Source organism: Oryctolagus cuniculus, chromosome 8 (assembly GCF_051225735.1).
Source record: "Oryctolagus cuniculus isolate XC-2025 breed Fujian yellow rabbit chromosome 8, ASM5122573v1, whole genome shotgun sequence".
Taxonomy (NCBI): Eukaryota; Metazoa; Chordata; class Mammalia; order Lagomorpha; family Leporidae; genus Oryctolagus; species Oryctolagus cuniculus.
Window position 1 is genome coordinate 138608798 of NC_142874.1, and position 24237 is coordinate 138633034.

The 24237-nt window shown below is 43.8% G+C and overlaps 1 protein-coding gene across 2 annotated transcripts in view; it reads left to right on the top strand.

The window, feature by feature from the left end:
• PDCL2 (phosducin like 2) overlaps positions 1-19144 on the top strand; it is a 51934-nt gene extending 32790 nt beyond the window's left edge. Inside the window, exons 4-6 of one of the 2 annotated variants that reach the window (XM_008267847.5) lie at positions 4881-5024; positions 11245-11453; positions 18154-19144. In XM_008267847.5, the coding sequence (XP_008266069.1) occupies positions 4881-5024; positions 11245-11453; positions 18154-18308 (508 nt within the window). In that variant the 3' untranslated portion in view covers positions 18309-19144. The remainder of the gene's footprint in view (positions 1-4880; positions 5025-11244; positions 11454-18153) is intronic. The other variant, XM_089302795.1, reaches the window with a different exon arrangement.
• Positions 19145-24237: the final 5093 nt, after the last annotated feature.

Consider the following 24237-nt stretch of genomic DNA (forward strand, 5'->3'; position numbering starts at 1 on the left):
GTGGTCCCCGGAAGAGGAAGCTATTATAATAGCACAGATGCTAGCCAGTACCTCGGGATACGATAAAGAAATGAAAAAGATCATATTAAAAGTGAGATAGAATTCATTACATAGATGGTTACCTATAAAATCACATGTGAATGAGAAACTTGTTTAAAAAAATGATTTATTTGAAAGACTGAGTTACAGAGGGGGGGGGGAAGAGACAGAAAGATATAGATGGGGCCGGTGCTGTGGCACAGCAGGTTAAAGCCCCAGCCTGCAGTGCTGGCATCCTATATGGGTGTTGGTTTGAGTCCCGTCTGCCCCACTTCCGATCCAGCTCTCTGCTAATGCACCTGGGAGAGCAGTGGAAGATGGCCCAAGTCTTTGGGACCCTGAACCCACGTGGGCAATTCGGAAGAAGCTCCTGGTGCCTGGCTTTGGATCCGATTGGCTCAGCTCCAACTATTGCGGCCATTTGGGAAGTGAACCAGTGGGTGGAAGAACTCTCTCTCTTTCTCTTTCTCTCTCTCTCTCTGTCTCCCTCTCTCTGTAACTCTTTCAAATAAATAAAAATAAATCTTTTTTTAAAAAAAGAATGATATAGAGATCTTTCATCCACTGGTTCACTCCCCAGATGACCTCAATGGCCAGGGCTTGGCCAAGCTGAAGCCAGGAGCCAGGAGTTTCCTCCAGATCTCCCACGTGTGTGCAGGGGTCCAGGGGCTTGGGCCATCTACTACTGCTTTCCCAGGTGTATTAGCAGGGAACTGGATCAGAAGTAGAGCAGCCAGGACTTGAGCCCATATGTGATGCTACCATTGCAGGCAGCAGCTTAACCCATTACATCACAATGCCAGCCCCAGAAGCTTGTCTTATTGGGGAATGATGATGGAGAAAAATCTATTTGTAGCCACAAAATATCTGTAGCACATTTTTAATTTTATCGTACATACACTAAAGTGGCTACTGTGACACGTGTCCCTCTTCCTTTTGGAAGCTAAAAGCAAACACTGCCTTTTTCAGACTTCGCTGCAGCAAGGGTAGTAAATGTGATTTAGGTTCTGTTGGACACATTCGCAGATTTGAATTCAGAACTAAATTAAGTATGTAAAAAAGCGGCGGCATGCAAAGCATCCTAGCTGGTGCTAACCTCGACTTTGCACCATGATTTTGAAGCCATCGTTCTGGGAGCATGTCTTACCCGTAGACTGTTCCTATAGAACTAGGTTTCCAGTAGCAACAGTTGGTTTTCTGATGCTCACAGAAGTTTGACGCTAGGGCCAGTCGTTGGAACACAAGTTCCAGATTCCTGGTTGCTGGATTGCAGCAGACCAGCCTTGGCAGACCAGTTTTGCAGTTTTCTCCTGGGAGTCATTTCTGGTAGCCAGCCTAGATCCTGTTCCTTCTGTCTTTCCATTGGGTTTATAAAGCACTTAATTCCCAGGTTAAGCTCCTTTCTGTTCAAAATAGCCGAAAGGGCTTTCTGTTTATACAGTTGAATCATCACTGATAATGATTGTTAGGTGAAAAATGCAGGCCATTGAACACCATGTGACTGCCTCATGGCAAAATTAACTCATCTGTTTACTTTTCTCCCCTCCCCAATTCCACTGAAGTTAAAAAAAAAAAAAAAGGAGGAAGCAGAAGATGGGAGGGGAAAAAGAAGTAGCTGATAGTTGTGGTAGGGTGCGGTGCCGCCATTGAAATAAGACCATTTTGAAAGTTCTACAAGATGTTAAGCCAGTGAATTCAGATTGGGAGTTAGTGACAGTGTGAACAAGGTACAGCTCCCAGAAGATCTTTGGAGCAACTCTAGGTTCTGAATGTCTCGGCCACGGAGGGAAAATTGAAGGACTTCAATTTGAAAACTGTGTGAGGGCCCTAGCCCTGGGTTGCTATCCTTGGCATTATCCTTTGGGCTTCATTTTGCGTGGATTAGTTATGTAAATGAGAGTTTTTACCTGACAGGTGAAACAAGGCCTGAACTCTTGAAAATGTATCCAGGGTTTTGCTTTTATTCAAGTATGAACAGGGGACAATTGTTATGAAGTGGATAGGTTGTAACTCAGTTCCCCAGAGGAGGGGGCGTGCTCTACCACACAAAGGAGCATCCTAATTGGCCAGGAGTCAGAAGGAGAAAGCATGACATGAGCCTCTACTGGGGTTGCTATAGGACAGACAAGGCAAAGTAAGCAGCCTTGGGATTGGCTAGTTTGAAAAATTTTGGTAGGCTCTTGGCTGTAGGGGTCATCTGATGCCTGATGCTGGACGGTTAGGGCAGAGAGCTAGTTAGTGCCTTAGCCTGATGGAGGATGTGGCTGAGAGTATGGATCCTGGATTAGTTGGTTTGCTTTTGTGAGTTTTTGCTGTTCCAATTAGCTGTTTCTGGGACAGGCTGTCTCTGCCGGATCACTGAGGCCCCAGATGCTAAAGCTTTATGAATATGGAGTAAGAAAATATAGTTAATACTCCAGGAAGAAGAGCGTAAGTACTTCCTGCAGTCTGGGCATTATGGCACAATGGGTTAGACCATCCTAGAGTACCAGTTTAAGTCCTGATGCTCTGCTTCGGATCTGGCTCCCTGATAACAAGCTTGGGGAGCAGTGGATGATGTCCCAAGTACCTTGAGCCCCTGCCACCTGTAGGGGACCTGGATGGAATTCCTAGCTTTGGCCTGGTCCAGACCTGTCTGTCGCAGCTATTTGGAATGTGAACCAGTAGATGGAAGATATCTTTCTCCCCTCTACCCCCCACTCAGTCCACCTGTCAAATAAATAAATCAAAGTCTACAGATGTAAAAAACTTGCTGACAGGTCAGAAAACAAATGGATTTGTTTCATGAATCTAAGCATTCAACAGCTAAATTATCTAAATATGTACCTTTGGAGAGTTCTTAACAAAGTTTTAAGATTCTCTCAGGATGAATAAATGAGCAAAACTTACTGAGTGCTCACTGTGTGCCAGCCACCATGCTAAGATATTTACATGCACTGCCTCGCTCAATCTCCAGCAATCCCATGTGAGTAGTTAAATTAGTATCATTCCGGCCGGCGCCATGGCTCAATAGGCTAATCCTCCGCCTTGCGGCGCCGGCATACCAGGTTCTAGTCCCGGTTGGGGATGCCGGGTCTGTCCCGGTTGCCCCTCTTCCAGGCCAGCTCTCTGCTGTGGCCAGGGAGTGCAGTGGAGGATGGCCCAAGTGCTTGGGCCCTGCACCCGCATGGGAGACCAGGAAAAGCACCTGGCTCCTGGCTTCGGATCAGTGCGATGCGCTGGCCGCAGCGCGCCGGCCGTGGCGGCCATTGGAGGGTGAACCAACGGCAAAGGAAGACCTTTCCCTCTGTCTCTCTCTCTCACTGTCCACTCTGCCTGTCAAAAAAAAAAAAAAAATTAGTATCATTCCTGGGGCCAGCGCTGTGGCATAGCGGATAAGGCTATGCCTGCAGTGCCGGCATCCCATATGGGTACCGGTTCATGTCCCAGCTGCTCCACTTCCCATCGAGCTCTCTGCTATGGCCAGGGAAGCAGTAGAAGATGGCCCAAGTCCTTGGGCCCCTGCACCCACATGGGAGACCTGGAAGAAGTTCCTGGCTCTTGGCTTTGGATTGGCACAGCTCTGGCCATGGGGGCCAACTGGGGAGTGAACCAGCGGATGGAAGACCCCTCTCTGTCTCTCTCTGCCTCTCCTTCTCTCTCAGTGAAACTCTGACTTTCAAATAAATAATCTTTAAAAAAAATTAATACCATCCCCGTGTTCAGCGGGGGAATCAGACTTTCGAGAGATGAAGTGAATTGCCCAAATGCATGCCCCTCAGTGCTGGAACTCACACTTCATTGTAGGTTACTCTGACCTTAGAGCCTAAATCGTCATTGCTCTCCCTGACAAGCTCTCGACCTATATGACATGTGGATGCATGGCACGGAATTTCACAAAGGCTTCGAACCGTCCATTAGCTTAGTGTGCTGTGAATAAATAAATGGGGATAATAATAGCAATGACTTCGTAAGTTTATGCAAGGATTAAGGTAGTTAGTGTATGTACTTAAAATAGCAACTACCCACCCCTCTTCTGTCTCTCTGCCTCTCAAATAAAACAACAACAAAAATAATAGTGCCTGGCAACCAAGTAAGCACTAAGAAATGTTAGGTATCATTATTACAGATAGTCTCTCTTAGGAAGTGGTATTTAACCTGCTCATGAGAACTTGTCAATCTAATGTCCAAATAAACTCTCTTTAGCTATGATTAAAGCCTAGTCTTTAGCTATTATTAAAACCTAGTCTCTTTTTTTTAAAGATTTATTTATTTATTTGAAAGGCAGAGTTACAGAGAGGCAGAGAGAGAGAGAGAGAGAGAGAGAGAGACAGGTCTTCCATCCGATGATTAACTCCCCAAATGGTCAGAACGGCCGGAGCTGTGCCAATCCAAAGCCAGGAGCCAGCAGCTTCCTCCAGGTCTTCCACATGGGTTCAGGGACCCAAACACTTGGGCCATCTTCCACTGCTTTCCCAGGCCACAGAAGAGAGCTGGATTGGAAGTGGAGCAGCTGGGACCCAAACCAGCGCCCATATGGGAATCCAGCACTGTAGGTGGTGGCTTTACCCGCTACGCCACAGCGTCAGCCCCAAAACCTAGTCTTAATAAATTTAAATAATTTAAAAATAAATTTTAAAATCAATTATTAAATTAATAGTAAACATACTTTTCAAGACTCATAACAAATTCCCCTATAAAAAGAAAAAATTGCCTTTGTAAGATTGCTAATGGTTATTCTATCATTTAAAGTGCTTGATTTATAGATATTGTATTCACTGTTCCAAATTATTGCTGTATAGGCAAATGACTTTAGGAATATGATAATTTTTTCATGTAATTTAATTCCATTTTTTAATTAGAGAAAAGCGGTTACAGGAATGGAAAGCTCTTAAGAAAAAACAAAAATTTGGAGAATTAAGAGAAATTTCTGGAAATCAGTATGTAAATGAAGTCACAAATGCAGAAAAAGATGTGTGGGTTATAATTCATCTATACAGATCAAGGTAATTATAGTGTTTCAAAATGTTGATATACTAATATTTTGAAAGATATGTTTCTGATTTTAGGGTTCTGTAAAGAATATGAGTACAATAGAGTACTCAAAAGAAATATATATATAAATGTTTATAAAAGGTTTAATAATCATTGGCTTCAGGAATTAAATTAGGCATTTAAAATATTTACATTTCTAACGTAAAGAAATTTGCACAGTTTCTAGAAAATAAGTACTCTTTGGTAAATAAAACTTTTTATTAAGGTGGGCATTTAGCCTGGCTGTTACGATGCCCACAGCCCGTCCCAGGCTGCAGGGTGGAGCTCCCTGCTGATGCAGGCCTGGGAGCAGTGGTGATGCCTCAGGTGTTCACGCTGCATGGGAGGCCCAGGTTGCATTCCTGACTGCCAGCCTGGTTCCTGCCCAGGCCTGTCTATTGTGGCATTTGAGGGGAGACCCAGTGAATGGTTACTTTCTGTCTCTGTCTCTCAAATAAATAAATACATAAAAAGCAAAAAAGTATTTATTATGGAAAAATTTTAAAATACAGAAAGAATGAGCACTTAAATACTCACCATACAGATTCCATTGTGAACATTTTGCCATAATTATATCTTGTGTGTGTGTGCTTACATTTGCAGAAACATTCCTAAGTAAATTACACACAGCATCATGACTTATTCTTACTTACATCAGCATGTATCTTCAAAAGACAAAGGCCTTGGAAAAGAAGGAGAAGGATCTTTTCTTCCACCTATCTTTGTTTCACTGGCCTGGGAGCTCTGCACATTAGACGGACAAAAGACAGATTAACAAGAAAGAAACAGAAGTCTACTAATGAGCACGTCACAGATACACAGAGAGGAGTAACCTATAGGGGTGGCTAGAACTTGGACTTAATATAGCATCTTAACAAGAAAAAATAAATTTGTAAGAGAAGTGACATTACAAAGGAAGGGGTCTTGGAGCTTCTAGGGCTGGCAAACTTGGGGCGGGTAAATACATGAGGGAAATCGTTGGAAGGTTACATACTGTCGAGTAGATTCCTCTGGTGCCTCTCTGGGCTGCCGAGAGTCCAGAATTTTCTCTAGAGATTAACAATCAGCATTCCTTTCCCAACAGGGAGCGGGAGGGCACAGAGTATTCTTGTGTCTCTTTATTCTCAATTGCTTTGAGCTCAAAATAATCCTATGCCAGCATAATGTATTTTGGGTGATAAACTCTGAATCTGTTTAAGGGCATTTTTCTACATAGCCATGATACCATTTTCCCGCCTAACAAAATTAATGGTAATTTCTAGTAGCATTTAATGCCTAAGTCTTACTCAAATTTTCCCAACTGACTTCAAAATACCTTTTATAAATATAAATGTTTTTGAATAAGGTGCAAATCGTGTAGTACACTTAGATACATTGTTTTTTACGTCTATTTTAGTAGAATAATTCCCATGCATTCCCCCTGTTTAACAAAGACAGTTAATTTTAAAATGCCCAGTTGTACAAAGTACAATCCTGAAGTCCCTAGGTCTTACCAGCCTGGTGTTTCTGAACTCTGTTCCTGTCTGGCTTTAGGTCCCAACCCTCCGCCTCATGGCTACAAACTATTGCACTGACCGGCTTCAGTGTCCTTGTCCCAGTCTCTCAATCCTAACTTTCTTCTTAGAGATACCCAGAGCAGCTTGTACGAATTAGAGTTGTGCTGTCTAGCAGCTCACCAGTTCCCCAGCCAAATTAAAGATAAATTATTCATTTATTTGGTTGAGAGAGACAAGGAGAGAGACAAAGAACCCACATTTTTAGGGCACCCTCCCAGTGCCCTTTGGTGACTGGTGACATGATTGGGCCAGCCAAAGCCAGAGGCAGGAACCCAATTCAGGCCTCCCATGTGAGTGACAGGAACCTAATCCCTTGAGCTATCAGCACTGCTTCTTGGGGTCTGCATCAGTCAGGAGCTGGAGCTGGGTGTCGAACCCAGTCACTCTGCTTTGGGACTTGGGTGGGCATCCTGACAGGCATCTTAACTGCTAGGCAAACATCTGCCACCCCTTCTAGTAAAATAGTGACAGAACATGAGCCACTAGAGGAAACTAAAATACTGGTAGATTAATTTTTAAGTCATTTTAAGTTCCTTTTTAAAAATGTTTATTTGAAAGGCAGAGTGACACACACACACACACACACACACACACACACAGAGGGAGGGAGAATTTCATTTGCTGGTTTATTCCCCAGATGGCCACAAGGTTGGGCCAGGCTGAAGCCAGGGGCAGGGACTCCATCCTGGTTTTCCACGTGGGTAGCAGGACAACAAGTACATCACCTGTTGGTTCCCAGGCTCATCAGAGGGGAGCTGAATCAGAAGCAGAGTAGCCAGGACTTGGAACCGGCACCCTGCCATGGGGCGAGGGCATCACAAGCAACAATTTAACCCACTGCGCCACAGTGCCCAGCCCCATTTTAAAGTCTTAAAATGACTCACATTCCTATTTTACCTCTACTGCTTATTTTGTTGAGCCAGCTTGTAAAAGCTGCTGCTAGTAATTCTCACAAACAAGGATGATAAATGCTGACATTTACAAAACTGGGATATGTTTGTGGGAAAGGTTAGATGCTAAAGTAGTTCACATATCTTTTCTGACCCTTTAAGATAAGTAGAAGAGATGTTGTTTCTCGATGCCTATAACATAACACTAAAATTATTTACTCTAATAGTTACTTCTAGGTAAATAACTAGTTTTGACAATTTTCAAAATCCATAGAAGTTGAATGTTTTTGTGTTCCTCAAATTGTCATCTTTGATAGACTCAGAGTAAGGATGTGGCTTTATAATATTTTAAGTATTTGTAACCTTCTTAGAAGGTTTTTTGAGGCCAGTCTAAGATATTTACATAAATTATTAGTTTCCTTGACATTAAGAAAATACATGCTTGTGTTAGTATGTAACATTTTAAGAAAATTGATTTATACTCAAATTTGTAAAATATATCATAGAAAGTAATTGTGCTATAAATATCCTTCAGACAAGTCTTTTTATTTTGGAAAGGCTTTTCCTTGTTTCCTGACTTGAGAGGCAGGGAGACAGAGAGTTCCTGTGTACTGGTTCACTCCCTTGGCTGGGGCACAGCTGGGAGCTGTGTATGCAACCCAGGACTTCCACGTGGGTGGCAGGAATCCAGCTGCTTGAACCAGCACCTGCTGCTGTCAAGGGTCTGAATTAGCAGGAAGCTGAAGTCAGCTACCAGAGTTGAGCATGAGCCCTGGTACTCCAGTGTGGAGTGTGGACATTCTATATTCTGGTGCCTTAACCATTAGGCCAAGTGCCTGCCCCAGAAAAGGTTAGTGTGTAAACACTGGATTTACTCACAACTGTTTAATTTTGTAAAATTAAGTATAGCTGTTAAACAAATTTGTGTTTCCAGCTAGTTTTTCAAGTTTTTTAGGAAGGTGATAATTTGTTTTATACAGATTCCTAAAATTCTATAACTGTAATGGTGTTTGGCATTTTGTTTATACAGTTGGGTCTATTTTTTCATAGAAATAAAGGCTCAGTCTGCTCAAGATGCCTTAGTGGGATCTAACTTGCCCTGGGCCAGTGAGCTTGAAGTCAGTGTTACTTCTGATTTTAGTCGATCTTACTTATACCTGTGCCCAAATTCCAGTTTGGCACATCCGTGTTATTCCTGTGCCCAAGTGCCTATTTTGGACCTTGAATACCATAATAGGCCCTTACTTTGTTTTCTGGTGTTAGAGCTCCTCCTTAGGTTTTGCAGCTTTGCTGGGGCTGAACGTTCTGGACCCTGAGCTGCACCCCAGATCTGTTCCCTGCCACTCACTGTCAGCACCAGAATCCGTGTGCCACACTCTTCATGCGTTTCCCTGCCCACACCAGTGCACACCTGCTTTCTGCTGGTCACACCAGCACCCTCCCCCCAGCCTCGCACACACACGTCTCTGTCAAGCCACCGACTCACATCCCATTCTCGTGGTAAGAAGGAAATGTCCCTGAATTAGACATTAGTGGATTCGGTTCTTCTGAGGAAAATTTGAACTTGCAAACTTGATTTGTGTGGAAGACTTATGTTAGTTAGGCAGTGTATGTTTTCCTAGTATTACTTTCAGTGGGTCGCTCGTTAAAATAAAGCTCTATTTAGATTTCTAGCAGGTTAATACTATCAAATGAAATGCAAATTCAACATGCAGTGCATTTAATTTGTTTTTCTTAGCACCTTCCTCCATACACTGTCGTATATCAGTCCCTAAAGTTAAGAGGACTTCTGAGAATTCTGTAGGTGCTGGGGCTGCAAAGGCAGATAGGGCTCCTGTCGCTGCCCTTACGGATACTTTAATATAGTAAAGGGACACAAGTAAATGTAATGGTGATGTCTTTCAAGTGCTATGGTTGGAGTCTACACAGAGTAAAGGCACTGAAGATAGGCATAGTAATTCTACCTCTGGAGAGGGAAGTGCGAAACACTCTGTTGGGTAAGTAATTCTTGGTCTTGGCTTCCACGAGAAGAAGATTCCCAGTTTTCCAGGGTCGGAGGAGGTGGGTAGGATAAGCAGCTTCAGAAAGGTGCAGAAGCAGCAGGCGGCACAGTGCCTGGGGGGGGGGGGAGGAAGGCGGGGGTAGGGACGGTCGGTACCTTGATCTGCCTGAAGCACCTGGTACAATGCTGGAGAGATAGTCCCGACTTTCTCCTGGAGTTAGCCAGGAGTCACTGGAGGGTTTTAAGCTTGAGGGAAGTGCCGAGTATCAGGGTCACACACAGATTTTCCTGCTGAGCTACCTTTCAAGTAGAGCCAAGGGTGAAAACGGGGAAGCAGGACTGGAAAGAGAGGCCGTGCAGGGCAATCTGTCGTAGCTCAGAGAGGAAAGGAAAGGAGTGGAGCAGTGGGAACAGGGAGGAGAGGAGAGATAGGAAAGAAGGAGGGACAACCAACAGGACCTGACTACCAACTGGGCATGGTAGAAGGCGGGGGCGGGGCGGGGAGCAGAGGGTGTCGGCCTGGGTGCCAGTCTAATAAAACACAGGGGGAACGTGTGTGCACACGCGTGTGTGTGTGTGTGAGTGTGTGCACACGTGTGTGTGTGTGCGCGCATGCATGCATGTGTGTGTGAATGCATGTGTGTGTGTGCGTGCACGCGTGTGTGTGCGCGCGCATGCATGCATGTGTGTGTGAATGCGTAGGGGAGATGAAGACCATCAGCTGTTGCTAGTGGAGCAGTGAAGATTCTGTGTAGATTTTGTGTGGAGTGAGAAGACCCACGGTGTAATCCTAGGGAGCATCTACCGCTGAGGAACCGACAGAAGAAGGAGCTCAGGGAGGTGACAAGGAAGTGAGTAGAAAGTGTTACCACAGAGGCCAAACGAGAAGAGCTTTTCGAGAGAAGTGAGCAAAATAGACTTTTTTTTTTTCCTTTCTCACCTGGGCTAAGACCAGAGGAAAGAGATTAGTTATTGTAAGGAATTTTAAAAACCGATTTAACAATTTGAATCTCCAAAGTGCATAGTCTTTGGAGAAGGAAAGAGGAGACCACAGGAAAAGGGGGCAGCAGAGAAACCACCAGAGGTGGTCCCGTGGAAAAGGGAAGGCGTGTGAAGAGGGGTGGGGGCGGGAGGATTGGCCTTGGAACATTCTGATAAAGCGCCAGGTGACGCAGTGGGAGAGAAGGAGCTAAAGAGCACAAAGATGTGGTGGTTTTGACCATGCTTCCAGTCCATCTTACATTTCTGATGAGGAACAGTTTGGATGATGGGGACAGGTGCAGCATGCCAAGGAGACCTTAGGTAGCTTGTGGGAGTCAGAGAAGACAAGGAACTCTGGGTATGTGAGTTTCCTGGTGGTGACAAGGGCAGGGAGTGGGAGCCCTGTGTTTTAACTCAGAACTGCAAAAGATTCTTTAGGTTTTTGTTTTGTCTTTCTGTGACCCACAAACTGGGAATTGGCTTGAACTAAACTGATTATAAGTTGGATGTAGTTTGCCTAAGTTAGGCATCAGATTCCCTATGCAGTTAGTTTCATTCCCAGGCTGTAGTAGTGTTAACTGAAAATTGGAGGCTTCCACACAGCCTCGTCATGGTTAAAGGTAACAATGGAGGTGACAATGATATGCCTTTATATCAGAAACTATCTAAGCTGTGTTTTTGTCTTGGGGATGTTGCACTTATTTTACTAGAATGAGATGAGTAGCCTTTTTAAAAGATGATGTGTATACTGTTTCCTTTTTAGCATCCCAATGTGTTTGTTGGTTAACCAGCATCTTAGTCTCCTAGCAAGAAAGTTTCCAGAAACGAAATTTGTTAAAGCCATCGTGAATAGCTGTATTCAACACTACCATGACAATTGTTTACCAACAATCTTTGTTTATAAAAATGGTCAGATAGAAGGCAAATTCATTGGAATTATAGAATGTGGAGGGATAAATCTCAAGCTAGAAGGTAATGTTGTGATTTTCTTTTTTTTTTTTTTTTTTTTTTACAGGCAGAGTGGACAGTGAGAGAGAGAGACAGAGAGAGAAAGGTCTTCCTTTGCCGCTGGTTCACCCTCCAATGGCCGCCGCTGCAGCCGGCGCACCGCGCTGATCCTGGCAGGAGCCAGGAGCCAGGTGCTTTTCCTGGTCTCCCATGGGATGCAGGGCCCAAGCACCTGGGCCATCCTCCACTGCACTCCCTGGCCATAGCAGAGAGCTGGCCTGGAAGAGGGGCAACCGGGACAGAATCCGGCGCCCCAACCGGGACTAGAACCCGGTGTGCCGGCGCCGCAAGGTGGAGGATTAGCCTATTGAGCCACGGCGCCGGCTGTAATGTTGTGATTTTCAAAATTTGTTTATAAAAATAACAGGTGAAAACTTCCATAGATTAACAAATGTCATGAAAGTATATTTCCTCAAAACATAAGGTTTTCCCTTACTTCTTGTCCCTTCCTATATGCCTCCAGATTAGCTTAGCTACTATTACTCATAATATACCACACTTTTGCTTAAAATACTCAATGGCTTCTGTGTCAAGTAAGTTAAGAATTAACCTCTCTAATGATATTTCTCAGTGTTTTTCTAGTTCCTTCTCTAGTTAGTCTATTCTTCAGCCACTTCCCCAGGACATACCTTACTCATTTGTGCCATCACACTTTGTTCTCTGTTCTGCCTTTGTACCTAAAATATCTAACCTTTCTTTGCTTTTTCTGTCCAAACTTTATTCTTATGAATTCCCTTAACTTCTGTGTATCCCATTATATAACCCTGGATTTTTTTTTTAAGATTTTATTTTATTTATTTGAGAGGTAGTATTACAGACAGTGAGAGGGAGAGACAGAGAGGTCTTCCTTCTGTTGATAACCCTGGATTAATTCATAGTCTCTCTTCTTCTTCTGTTTAATTTCTATATTTAATTTCTACAGTATCTATTTGCTATATGATACATCTTATGTTCCACTGATTTGCCTACTGTCTGACTTTTTTGCTTAATCAGTTCCCTTCAAGTCTTCTCTCTAACAAGTATGGGGACAGGCTCCTGTATTATTTTTCTTGGCACACAGCACAGGACTTTATATATTTACCTTTTTAGTGGTTCTTTACTTCCTAAGGTTAATTTTTCAGAATTGCTTTATATTATAAAACTAAAAATCTTTGTTTCTGACCATCAAGTTTAAACCACTTGTGAATGGCTGTTTTCAACAGCTATTCTTTCCTTCTTTCAATCCCCCAGAACCGCTTCTGACTTTACTGAGACCTCTGTATTTGAATTGGTCCAGAATTTTCTCCCTTTCCTTCTCCTAGTCTCAAAGGTCTCTCCGTGGTTTATCACATTGTTTTTCTAGTGTAGACCTCTTTGTTTTAATTAAAAATACATAAAAATAGTCTAATGTAGCAAGCATTCATGAGATCATTTTCTTTTCAGGCTGCTATTATAAAAATGCCATAAATTGAACAGCTATAAGCAAGAAACATTTGTTTCTCACAGTCTGGAGGCTAGGAAGTCTAGGATCAAAGTGCCAGCAGATCCAGTGTCTGACAAGGGCCCATCACTTATAGATGCTGACTTGTTGACTATTTTATTTGTTTGAAGGCAGAGCAACACAGAGGGAGAGAGAGAAAGAGATTTTTCATCCACTGGTTCATTCCCTAAATGGCTGCAACAGCAGCTGAGTTGGGGCCAGGAGCTAGAAACTCCATCTAGGTCTCCCACTTGGATAACAGGGGCCCAAGTATTTGGGCCATCTTCACTGCTTTCCTAGGCACCTTAGCAGGGAACTGGATCATAAGTGGAGCAGGGGTTGGTGCTGTGGGGCAGCGGGTTAAAGCCCTGGCCTGCAGCACCGGCATCCCAGGTGGGTGCCAGTTTGAGTCCTGACTACTCCACTTCTGATCCAGCTCTCTGCTATGGCCTGGGAAAGCAGCAGAGGGTAGCTCAAGTCCTTGGACCCCTGAACCCGCTGGAAGAAGCTCCTGACTCCTGGCTTTGGCTCAGCTCAGCTCTGGCTGTTGCCACCATTTGGGGAGTGAACCAGTGGATAGAAGACATTCTCTCTCTCTCTCTCTCTCTCTCTCTCTCGTTCTCACTTTCTGTCTCTACCTTTCTCTGTAATTCTTTCAAATATTAAAAAAAAAAAAAGGCAGTAGAGCAGTCAAGACTTCAGCAGTCATTCCAATATGGAACACCAGTGTCCCAGGCACAGGTGGCAGCCTAGCCCGCTGGACCACAACTCTGGCCCCAGATGCTGACTTTTCACTACATCGCTGGGAAGCGCAAAGAAGCTCCCAGAGGCCTCTTTTTAAAGGTACCAATCCCATTCTGAGGGCTTCTCTCATGAGTTAATCATCTCTCAGGCCCCACCTTGTCTTAATATTTTGGGGTTAGGATTTCAACCTATGAATTGGGGCCTGGGCATACAAACATTTAAGAAAATAACAACTATCCAGAATAACAAACAGGCATGTTTGCTTGTGTTTCCTTTGGCTGTTTGTTTGCTTGCTTTTTGAAAAACACATTCCAGATGTAGTTACCTGTATTTGCATTCCTAGTCCTAGGCCACTCCCTGCTTCCTTAGAGGCTAATGCTATCAGGAATTTAGTATGTTTATGGGTTATTTTCTCCCTCCCAATCCCCAGATGGAGATATCAGAGGGAAATTTTTGGATATAGTTTGAAACTTGTGCCAAAAATAAATGCACATTGCATGAAATTTACCTTTTTAATAACTTCTAACTATGCAGTCCATTAACATTCAGGACATACCTATTGCTGTGCGACCATCAGCCTCATCCATTTCTGGAACTCTTTTCATCTCGCATAATGGAAGCTCTGTGCCCATTAAACAAGAACTCCATATTCTTCCCCTCCCTCCAGCCTCTGGCAACTACCCTTTACTTTCTTGCTCTGTGAATTTGACTATTCTATATCTCTTATAGAAGTTTTAAGCATTTTTCCCCAGGTACTGGTCATTCTGATTACTGTTCCTAATAGTTTATATACTGTGTGCATTTTTCAGTTGTGTTGTTTCATTGATTTATAGGCTTATATGTGTAAAGTTCTGATACTCTTATAGTATTAGTAGTATATTCTTGCTACCTATAGCTGATCATTTAATTTTTTTAAAGATTTATTTTTTTATTTGAGAGGTAGAGTTACAGATAGAGGGAGAGACAGAGAGAGAGGTCTTCCATCTGCTGGTTCTTGTCCCAAATGACTGCAACAGCCGCAGCTGGGCTGATCTGAAGCCCGGAGCCAGGAGCTTCTTCTGGGTCTCCCATGTGAGCACAGGGGCCCAAGCACTGTGGTCATCTTCCACTGCTTTCCTAGGCCATAGCCAAGAGCTGGATCCGAAGAGGAGCAGCCGGGACTAACCAGAGCCCATATGGGATGCTGGCACCTCAGGTGGAGACTTAACCTACAATGCCACAGGGCTGGCCCCCTTATTTCATTTTTATTACCAGATAAAAATTGTAGTATTGGCATAATCAAAATTAAGATTTTTCCTTATTTTATACCTTTTGTGCTTTCTTTTAAAAATCCTTCTGTATTTCTAAGGTGAAAAAGATATTCCTCTATACTTTTTTTTCAAGATTTTATTTATTTATTTGACAGGCAGAGTTACAGATAGAGTGAGAAAGACAGACAGAGAGAAAGGTCTTCCTTCCACTGGTTCACTCCCCAAATGGCCACTACGGCCGGGGCTGCGCTGATCCGAAGCCAGGAGCCAGGTGCTTCCTCCCAGTCTCCCATGTGGGTGCAGGGGCCCAAGCACTTGGGCCATCTTCTACTGCTTTCCCAGGCCACAGCAGAGAACTGGACTGGAAGAGGAGCAACCAGAACTAGAACCGGTGCCCATATGGGATGCCAGCACTGCAGGCAGAGAATTAACCTAGTGTGCCATGGCTCCTGCCCCATCCTCTATACTTTTTAAAATAGTTTTAAAGTTTTATTTACCAAGTTAGGTCTTGAATAACATTTTATTTACCAAGTTAGGTCTTGAATAACATTGAGGTTTACTTTGTGGATTCAAATTACACTTCTCACTGATTTTTTAAAAAGATTTCTTTATTTATTTGAAAGGCAGAGCCACAGAGAGACAGAAAAGGAAAGACAGAGAAATCTTCCACCCGCTGGTTCACTCGCCAAATGGCTGCAAAGGTCGGGCTGGGCAAGGCTGAAGCCAGGAGCCAGGAGCTTCTTCCGGGTCTCCCATTTGGGTGCAGGGGCCCAAGTTACTTAGACCATCCTCCACTGCCCTCCCAGGCACATCAACAGGGAGTGGGGTTGGAAGTGGAGCAGCTGGGACTCGAACTGGCACCCATAGAGATGCTGGCAGTACAGGTGGTGGCTTTACCTGCTACGCCACAGTGCTGGCCCCTTCCCACTGATGTTTTAAAAATTTTTTTTTTACTTTTTAAAAAATATTTATTTATTTGAAAGAGTGACAGAAGGAGGAAGAGAGAGAGAGAGAGTTTTATCCATTACTTCACTCCCCAAATGTCCCCAGTAGCCAGGGCTATCCCAGGCTGTATCAGGAACCAGGAGCTCCAGTCAGATCTCCCACATGGCTTGCCAAGAACTCGGGCACCTGGGCCACTATATGCTGCCTCCCAGGTCCAGTAGTAGAAAGTTGGATTGGGAAGTGCATGGCTGGGACCTGAACCAGGCACTCTGATAGTGATGCAGGCCTCTTAAGTGGCAACTTAACACCCACCTCACGACATCTGCCCTTGTTTTATTTTTTTTTATTTGGGAAAATGCACATTAAATTTACCATCTTAACCATTTTTAAATATACTATTCTGTAGTATTAGATTGATATCGTGGACCCGAGCTCCAAAACGCTCTTCATTTTACAGAACTGAAACTCTAACCTATGAAACAACTTCTCCTTCTCTCATCTCCTAGCCCCTGGCAAGCACCCTGCTTTCTGCGTAGGTGATTTGCTTATACACCTTATATAAGTGCAGGCATACAGTAATTGGCTTTTTTGTGACTGATCTCACTTTGTTTATTATCCTCAAGATTCCTTAATGTTGTAGCACTTATTAGAATGTCCTTTCTTTTTAATACTGAATAATGCATTCTGTTTGTACATTCATCCACAGATGGACACCAGGGTTGCTTCCCCCTTTGGTGATTGTGGATAGTAGAGTGTACATTGTGGATACTTTGTAATATAAATAAATACATTAAATATAAATAAAAAGTGTCAGACTCTGCTTTCATTCTGCTGGGAATATACCCAGAAGAGGAATTTCTGAATCATATAGTAATTCTATTTTAATGCGGTTTTAATAACTATAGCCTTATTTAAGTATCTCTACTGGGGCAAGTCTTTTTCAAAATTCCACATAATTGTTGGAATTAGCCAAGTGAAATATCCTGTTGAATGCTTATTCAAATCCCATTTGTAGATTGCTGGCAAAGTAACATCCTAATAACTGTAACTGTTGCCATCTGTGATTTAAATATATCTATCTTGTAATTTGTTGTGATCTTTGTGTTTTTAAAATTAATTTTGTAATGTTCCTTATAAAAGTTGTGTTCATCTAGTACTTAGCAATAAATTTGCCGAAATGATGAACTTGCAGGGATGGGGGATTTTTGGATATCAGTTCAATTCTTTTTTTGTTGTTATATATATTTAGGCTTGCTTTCTTGGATGTGCTTTGGTAACTTGTATTTTTCCTCTAAGTTTTCTTATTAACATTTTCTGACATATTTGCATGTTTTTTTTCAAAGGAGTCCTGTGGCTTTTACAATCTTGTGAGAGTTTTCATCTTTATGAGAATTCCCATTTACCTACATCTTCACCAGATCCTGGTATCGTTAGACTATTGTTTTTTGGCAGGCTGAAGGATATGAAATGGGATCTTGTCACTGGTTTTGTTCCATGCAAATTCTTTGTTATTTGGTTTCTCGTCTTTTCTTGCTTGAGGTGCATCTATCAGTCTCTTCAAACTCTTGATTTTGTTGGCTATCCCTGGTTTTTTACTGTGCTATTTTTGCTAAAATATTCTCTTCCTCATATCACTTCTAGTATCCTTAGGTTAACTTTATTATTCTTTCCTTAACTTCTTTAACTTTTATTTTAAATATTTTATTTATTTATTTGAGAGGTAGAGTTACAGAGGGAGAGACAGAGAGAAAGGTCTTCCATCTGCTCGTTCACTCCCCAAATGGCTGCAACAGCTGGAGCTGAGCCGATCTGAAGCCAGGAGCCAGGAGCTTTTTCCAGGTCTCCCACATGGGTGCAGGGGCCCAACCACTTGGGCCATCTTCCACTGCTTTCTCAGGCCATAAGCAGGGAACTGGATTGGAAGTGGAATAGCTGGGGCACGAACCAGCACCTATATGGGATGCCAGCACCACAGGCAGAGACTTAGCCTACTGCACCACAGTGCTGGCTAAAACTTCTTTAACTTTTAAGCCATTTATTTGCAATCATGTAAAAATAATTATTTTAACTATAATTTCTTCCTTTAAGTGTAACTTTGCTGTGTCCAGTGTTTGATATTCTAGTGCTTTCATTGTTATCCAGTTTTGATTATCATTTCTGCATTAATGTTATTAGTGTCAACTTATTTTTTCAAATAGATGAGAAACGTTTCTATTTTCAAGGTTTTTTTTAATCTGACTAAAAATTATGGGTTATTTTTTTGCAGAACTTGAATGGAAGCTAGCAGAAGTTGGAGCAATACAGACTGATTTGGAAGCAAACCCCAAAAAAGGCATTGTAGATATGATGATGTCTTCAATTAGAAACACTTCCATTTATGATGACAGTAATAGTTCCAACAGTGATAATGATACCAAATAGAAATATTTGGTAAATATCATCACAGTACGTGTATATGGAATGTTTTATTTACTGCTGCCTTTATAATGGAAACCAGAAAGTTTATCGATTGATTGATTTTCATTTGTATGTTAGAAACATAGTTTATATGTCATTTCAAAAATGTTCAGGTATTTCACAATATTCATTGCTTCCAACAAAACCAGTATTTCTACTAAACTCTTAACATTTCTCTGTGACATAGCCTTTCACTGAGCATGCTTGACACAAACACAAATATTCCAAGTTCTCTGTGTTGCCTGTTCTCTCCAAAGAGACCTGGGAGTGAAAATAATGGGGAACCATAACAATTTCATGTAAGTCAACATATATTTTTTAACATTTAAAAAATCATTTTCAATATTTGGGGGATGGAGACCAAGACACAAATGGAGAATCTTCCGTATACTATTTCACTCCCCAGAAACCCACAACAGTCAGGCTGTACTAAACCAAAGCCAGAAGCCTCAAACAGTCTGGGTCTCCCATGTGGCTGGCAGGCACTCAAGTACTCTGCTAATGGCCTGGGAAAAGCAACAGAAGATGGCCCAAGTGACTGGGCCCCTGCCGTCCACGTGGGAGACTGGGTTGAAGCTTTTGGCTCCTGACTCAAGGCTGGCCCAGCCCTAGCTACATGGCCATTTGGGAAGTGAACCAGCAGATGGAAGATTCATTCTCCCTCTCTCTTACTCTTTCAAATAGATAAATAAATCTTTTAAAAATTTACTATTTAATAGTATAATGTGAAGATTCTGAAAATATGTAAGAAACATCCCCACTCATTTTGTATTCTAAATAATTCTGTTAAGTTAGAGAAGAAAATTGTGGGGAGCAGCTCGGACTGGACTAAGTTACTGGAATTAAGACTTATTCTATGCATCTGCTCTCCCACAATATGGCGCTGGGAGAGAAGAAAACAGCTTTTACACAGCTGCCTCCAGTTCAACCAATAAACTGTAGGACTTGCTCCTGATTGGAGAGCAGCGTACTCGGCGTGTGGGCAGCCGAGTTAGGATTGGCGGAGGAGGACCATAAAGGAGGAGAGAGACGGCATGCACCAGGAACATCTAAGGGGAACATCTATCCGAATAACACCTGTGCTGCCCCCGAGAGAGCCGGCCGGCGGTGTGCCGCTCCCCTGCGGAAGTGGGGAATGTGGCCAGGGGGAACTGCCCTTCCACGGAGGTGGAAGGGATAGTAGCCAACCCGGGAAGAACCAGCAGCAAACCCGGGGAGGGCCAAGCAGACGAAAAGAACAGCGCAGGGTCCTGTGTTGTTGCTCCTCCACGAAGAGGGGGAGCGACATAATGGTGCCGTGACTCGGATAGGAAACCTAGGCCGGATAGGAAACTTAGGAGGGAAGAAACGGGAAGAACTGGGAAAATACCGGAGAGAGAGACTAGCAAACAGCCTAGGGAAAAGCCAGACGAAAAAGGTGCCGGAAGAAGCTATTGAAAGCCTAGGCATAGACTCAGATACGGACTACGGGGGGAAGCTGGGAGAAATCTCTAAGGTCGAAAGCGAAAGTGAAAGCTAGAACAAACAGACTCGGATGCGGACTGTGGGGAGAGGCCAGGAGAAATGAGGGAGGAGTATTGTTGGAGGAAAGCTTGGGGAAACATACCGGGTAGAGAAAAATGTTAGGGAAATTGAAGCCGCGGGGGGCAGGCCGAGGCGGAAACGAAAGCCACTTTGGGATTCTCAAGTTAGCCCGGGAATAGGGGGCGAAAAAAACCAGAAGCAGAAACGTAAGCCTGGTTGGGATCCGTCTGATTAGCCCGGGGAGCAAAGGATGGGAAGCCAAACTGTGGGGCGGAGACGTAAGCTGGGTTGAATTCGCCAGGCTAGCCCGGGGAACTTGGATTGAATGCTAGTGGTGGAGACGCAAGCTACGCTGTGTGACTCGCGGAAGCCGCCGCGTGCAGAGAGAGCACGGGGCGTGAATAGATAGGGAACGCGGGGCTGGCGCGAGGCCGTGGTTCAGACGCGAAAGGGCTAGTGAGAGACCGCGGAGTGTGCGCGCGAAGCCGAGCCGCACAGAGCCGGGAGCCCGCCGGCGGGGCGAGGTGCCAGGAAGCCGCGCGGAGCCGTGAAGCTGCCGCGGGGCGGGCGCCGGGAAGCTGCGGGGATAAGAGAAACAGAAGTTTAGAAGTAAAATGAGAGAAATAGGAATGCTGGAAGATAGAAGTAAAATGGGAGAAATAGGAATGCCCGGAGATAGAGAAATAGAGAAATAGAAAGGCCTCCCCTCAACATGGCAATGAGAAAGCTTGGATTCGGTCTGCCCGATTAGTGAGGCGATGAGCACCTGCGGCGGCTAGCAGCTTATGCGCCGCAGGTCACCGAAGACAGGCACGAATTAACATCAGTAAGGCCTCCCCACAATACAGCAATTAGGAGGCTTGGATTTGGTCTGCCTGATTAAGGCAGTAAGCGCCAGCAGGCGGCTCGACCAAAGTATGAGCCGCAGGTCACCGAACACAGGCACGCATCAGCGCCTAAAAACCTCCTCACAACATGGCGAAGAGAGGACCCGGATTCGGTTTGCCTGATTGATAGGACTTGTAAGAACCTGTGGCAACTCTAGCAAGTAGAGCAGAGTGTGTGCCGCGGGACACCGAAGACAGGCGCGTATCAACGCCAAAAAAATAAAAAGAAAGGGGGATCTATGGGGAGCAGCTCGGACTGGACTAAGTTACTGGAATTAAGACTTATTCTATGCATCTGCTCTCCCACAATATGGCGCTGGGAGAGAAGAAAACAGCTTTTACACAGCTGCCTCCAGTTCAACCAATAAACTGTAGGACTTGCTCCTGATTGGAGAGCAGCGTACTCGGCGTGTGGGCAGCCGAGTTAGGATTGGCGGAGGAGGACCATAAAGGAGGAGAGAGACGGCATGCACCAGGAACATCTAAGGGGAACATCTATCCGAATAACACCTGTGCTGCCCCCGAGAGAGCCGGCCGGCGGTGTGCCGCTCCCCTGCGGAAGTGGGGAATGTGGCCAGGGGGAACTGCCCTTCCACGGAGGTGGAAGGGATAGTAGCCAACCCGGGAAGAGCCAGCAGCAAACCCGGGGAGGGCCGAGCAGACGAAAAGAACACCGCAGGGTCCTGTGCTGCTCCTCCACGAAGAGGGGGAGCGACAAAAATTACCAAGTATTACCACTAATAATCAAATTATAGAATCATTAGGATAGTATGACATGCAAATTTCTAAATTCTGAGGCGAGGTGAGAAAAATACATTATGTATGGAACTTGCTTGTTTTAATAAAAATTAGAAAATAATTCATCCTGAGAAAACGTATAATGTGAGGACACTGCAGAAGACTTGCAGGATGTTTTATGTTGGCATAATAACGATCATCATTTTTGGAAGAAGGAGTGGTAAATCCAGCCTACAGGAGTTCAGCGCTACATTGCATTCCTCCACTTTTTGATGACTCATGATTCACATTATAGATGTCCACCAATGTTTGTAAGAGAATCTAGAGTGAGTTTCAATGCTTAGATTACGAACATATATGGGTGAGAATTGAAGCAATTTAACATGAAGTCAAGAAAAGTTTCTTTGTTGCTGTTGTTTAGAAGTTAGAGACTTTAGATGTTGCAGAGAATTGAAAGTAGATTATTCCCATTAATAGCATTATTTTAGTTCACCAAATAGGATAAAATCATTCAGAGAATTACCTAGTTATCTTGACACAACTTCCCTTAATGAATGAATGGATACATTGCTATACAGGATAAAATGATTGTGGATGTGAAGGAAGAACCATATTATCATAAAGTTAACGCAGTAATTCTAATGCCACTTAGTATATATAAACATGAGCACATTTGCCCTCCAATTGAAACCAAATGCAAAATGTTTCCCTAAAAGTGATCTTCCTTAAGTAAATACATATTTATCTGCTTTGTTAAGTTAAAATTAGCAGAGGAAGTAATTGTAGTACTTGGGATAGCTGAAAATAAAGGTATATATTTCCTTTTTAACTCTTAACTCGTAGTCATCAAGTGACAATAAGTTTTCACACAGAAACACATTTCTGAAGACTGTGTCGTGTGTAAGAACTGCACAATGACAGCATGTTAGAGCTGCCTCCTTGTGATGCCACCCCTCTCCTCTGCAGAGTGCACATGCGTATGCTAGCCAGGACTCTTGCCTGGCGACAAAGGTCCCTGCTACTTCAGAACACCTGTCATTTAAGTAAGGCAGAAATATTTGTCAGAATGTGAGTAAATTACTTAACATATAATCTCATTTCCCATTTTGTTGAATGAACTTTTGTTTGATGGGGTAGAAGCTTAAAAGTTTTATTGCCCAATATTCAACTGTTTGACCTACAAAAAGATTGTATTTCACCTATTTCCATTGTCTTTTCTTTGCCAACATGCTCTATTGAACTTCCTTTCCCTTTGTAGTGCTTTGCTTGTCAAAACGTCATCCTGGAATCAGCAGTATTCCCGGAGAACTTGAGGGAATTACAGACTCTCTGGCCCCATGCCAGACGTAGTGAAAGGGGATTTTCATTGTAAGGTGATTCTAGGTGATGGTATTCACATTAAAGTCTGAGAAGCAATGGCCGGCAAATCCCTTGAATATGGCTGAGCCTATTCTTTAACTCTTTCCCCACACTCTATTTTTATTTGTTTTAAATAGAAACCTTGGGTATTTTTTATTATTTATTTATTTATTTATTTGAGAAGTAGAGTTACAGACAGTGAGAGGGAGAGACAGAGAGAGAGGTCTTCCATCCTCTAGTTCACTCCCCAAATGGCTACAACAGCCAGAGCTGTGCCGATCTGAAGCCAGGAGCCAGGTGCTTCTCCTGGTCTCCCATGCGGGTGCAGGGCCCAAGGACTTGGGCTATTCCACTGCTTTCCCGGGCCACAGCAGAGAGCTGAATTGGAAGAGCAGCTGAGACTAGAACTAGCACCGGTATGGGATGTTGGCACTGTAGGTGGTGGCTTTATCCGATACGCCACAGCGCTGGCCCCTCCCCACACTCTAACTCACGAAATCTGACCATTTTAAATTTCAGCCTCAGTTCCAAGTCAAACATTGTCTGACTGAACTTGCAACTCAAGGAACTCTGAAGATGGGAGGCGTGGTTCGTTTTTAACCAGTTATTTCCCTGTCCTTTCCAGAACCATCCTTCTGGTCTTGAGCACCGAGAAGTGTAGGGCTGAAAGGAATGTTTCTCCTCTCTGTACCGTCCACACTGCATTCAGATGTTCATCTTTAATGGGTACCTTGAGTTCTAGAAGCTCTGAGGCAGCCTCCCCACTGCATGGACCCACACAGGGACAGGTCAGTCTTCTCTCCTTCTCCTTCTTGCTGCTAGAATCTTTCCCCCTTAGGCATCAAGATGGTTAATCTTGGACAATACTTCCTACACAGCATGAATTGGCCCATCAGAAAGGTATGCATCCGTGCTACACCGAATGGTGGGAAGGCACATTGCATTACTTCAGCTCTCTCCTTGGCCAGCTAATTCTCTGGAAGTCCCTCCTGTGTTCAGGTGGGTGCATGGCAATATCAACAAACCCGAGAACAGATGAAATCCCAGTATCCCCTTCTTAGGTCTTCTCCATGTTTTCTAGCTGGTTTTATTGGAGTCTTGGTCATTATACTTGGGGCAGGATGGAGGCATAAAAAGCAGTGGGGAAGCCACTGTACTCAGGAACCCAGCAAGACATGTCTCAGTGGTTCAATGACTTCCTTTTCCCAGGTGTTCTGCTTATATGGCCCGAGATTGGGGCATTGAAGGTTTTGGCCATGTAGGCTTAGTTCTGCCCAACCTGGAGCTGAAAGAGCTGGTGTCCAGTCTCCAGTGTTGGCAGCTACTTAGTGTAGAGGTCACCCTGGGGACTCCTGGTGGGCAGGAAAATCTCTGGCTATCAGCAA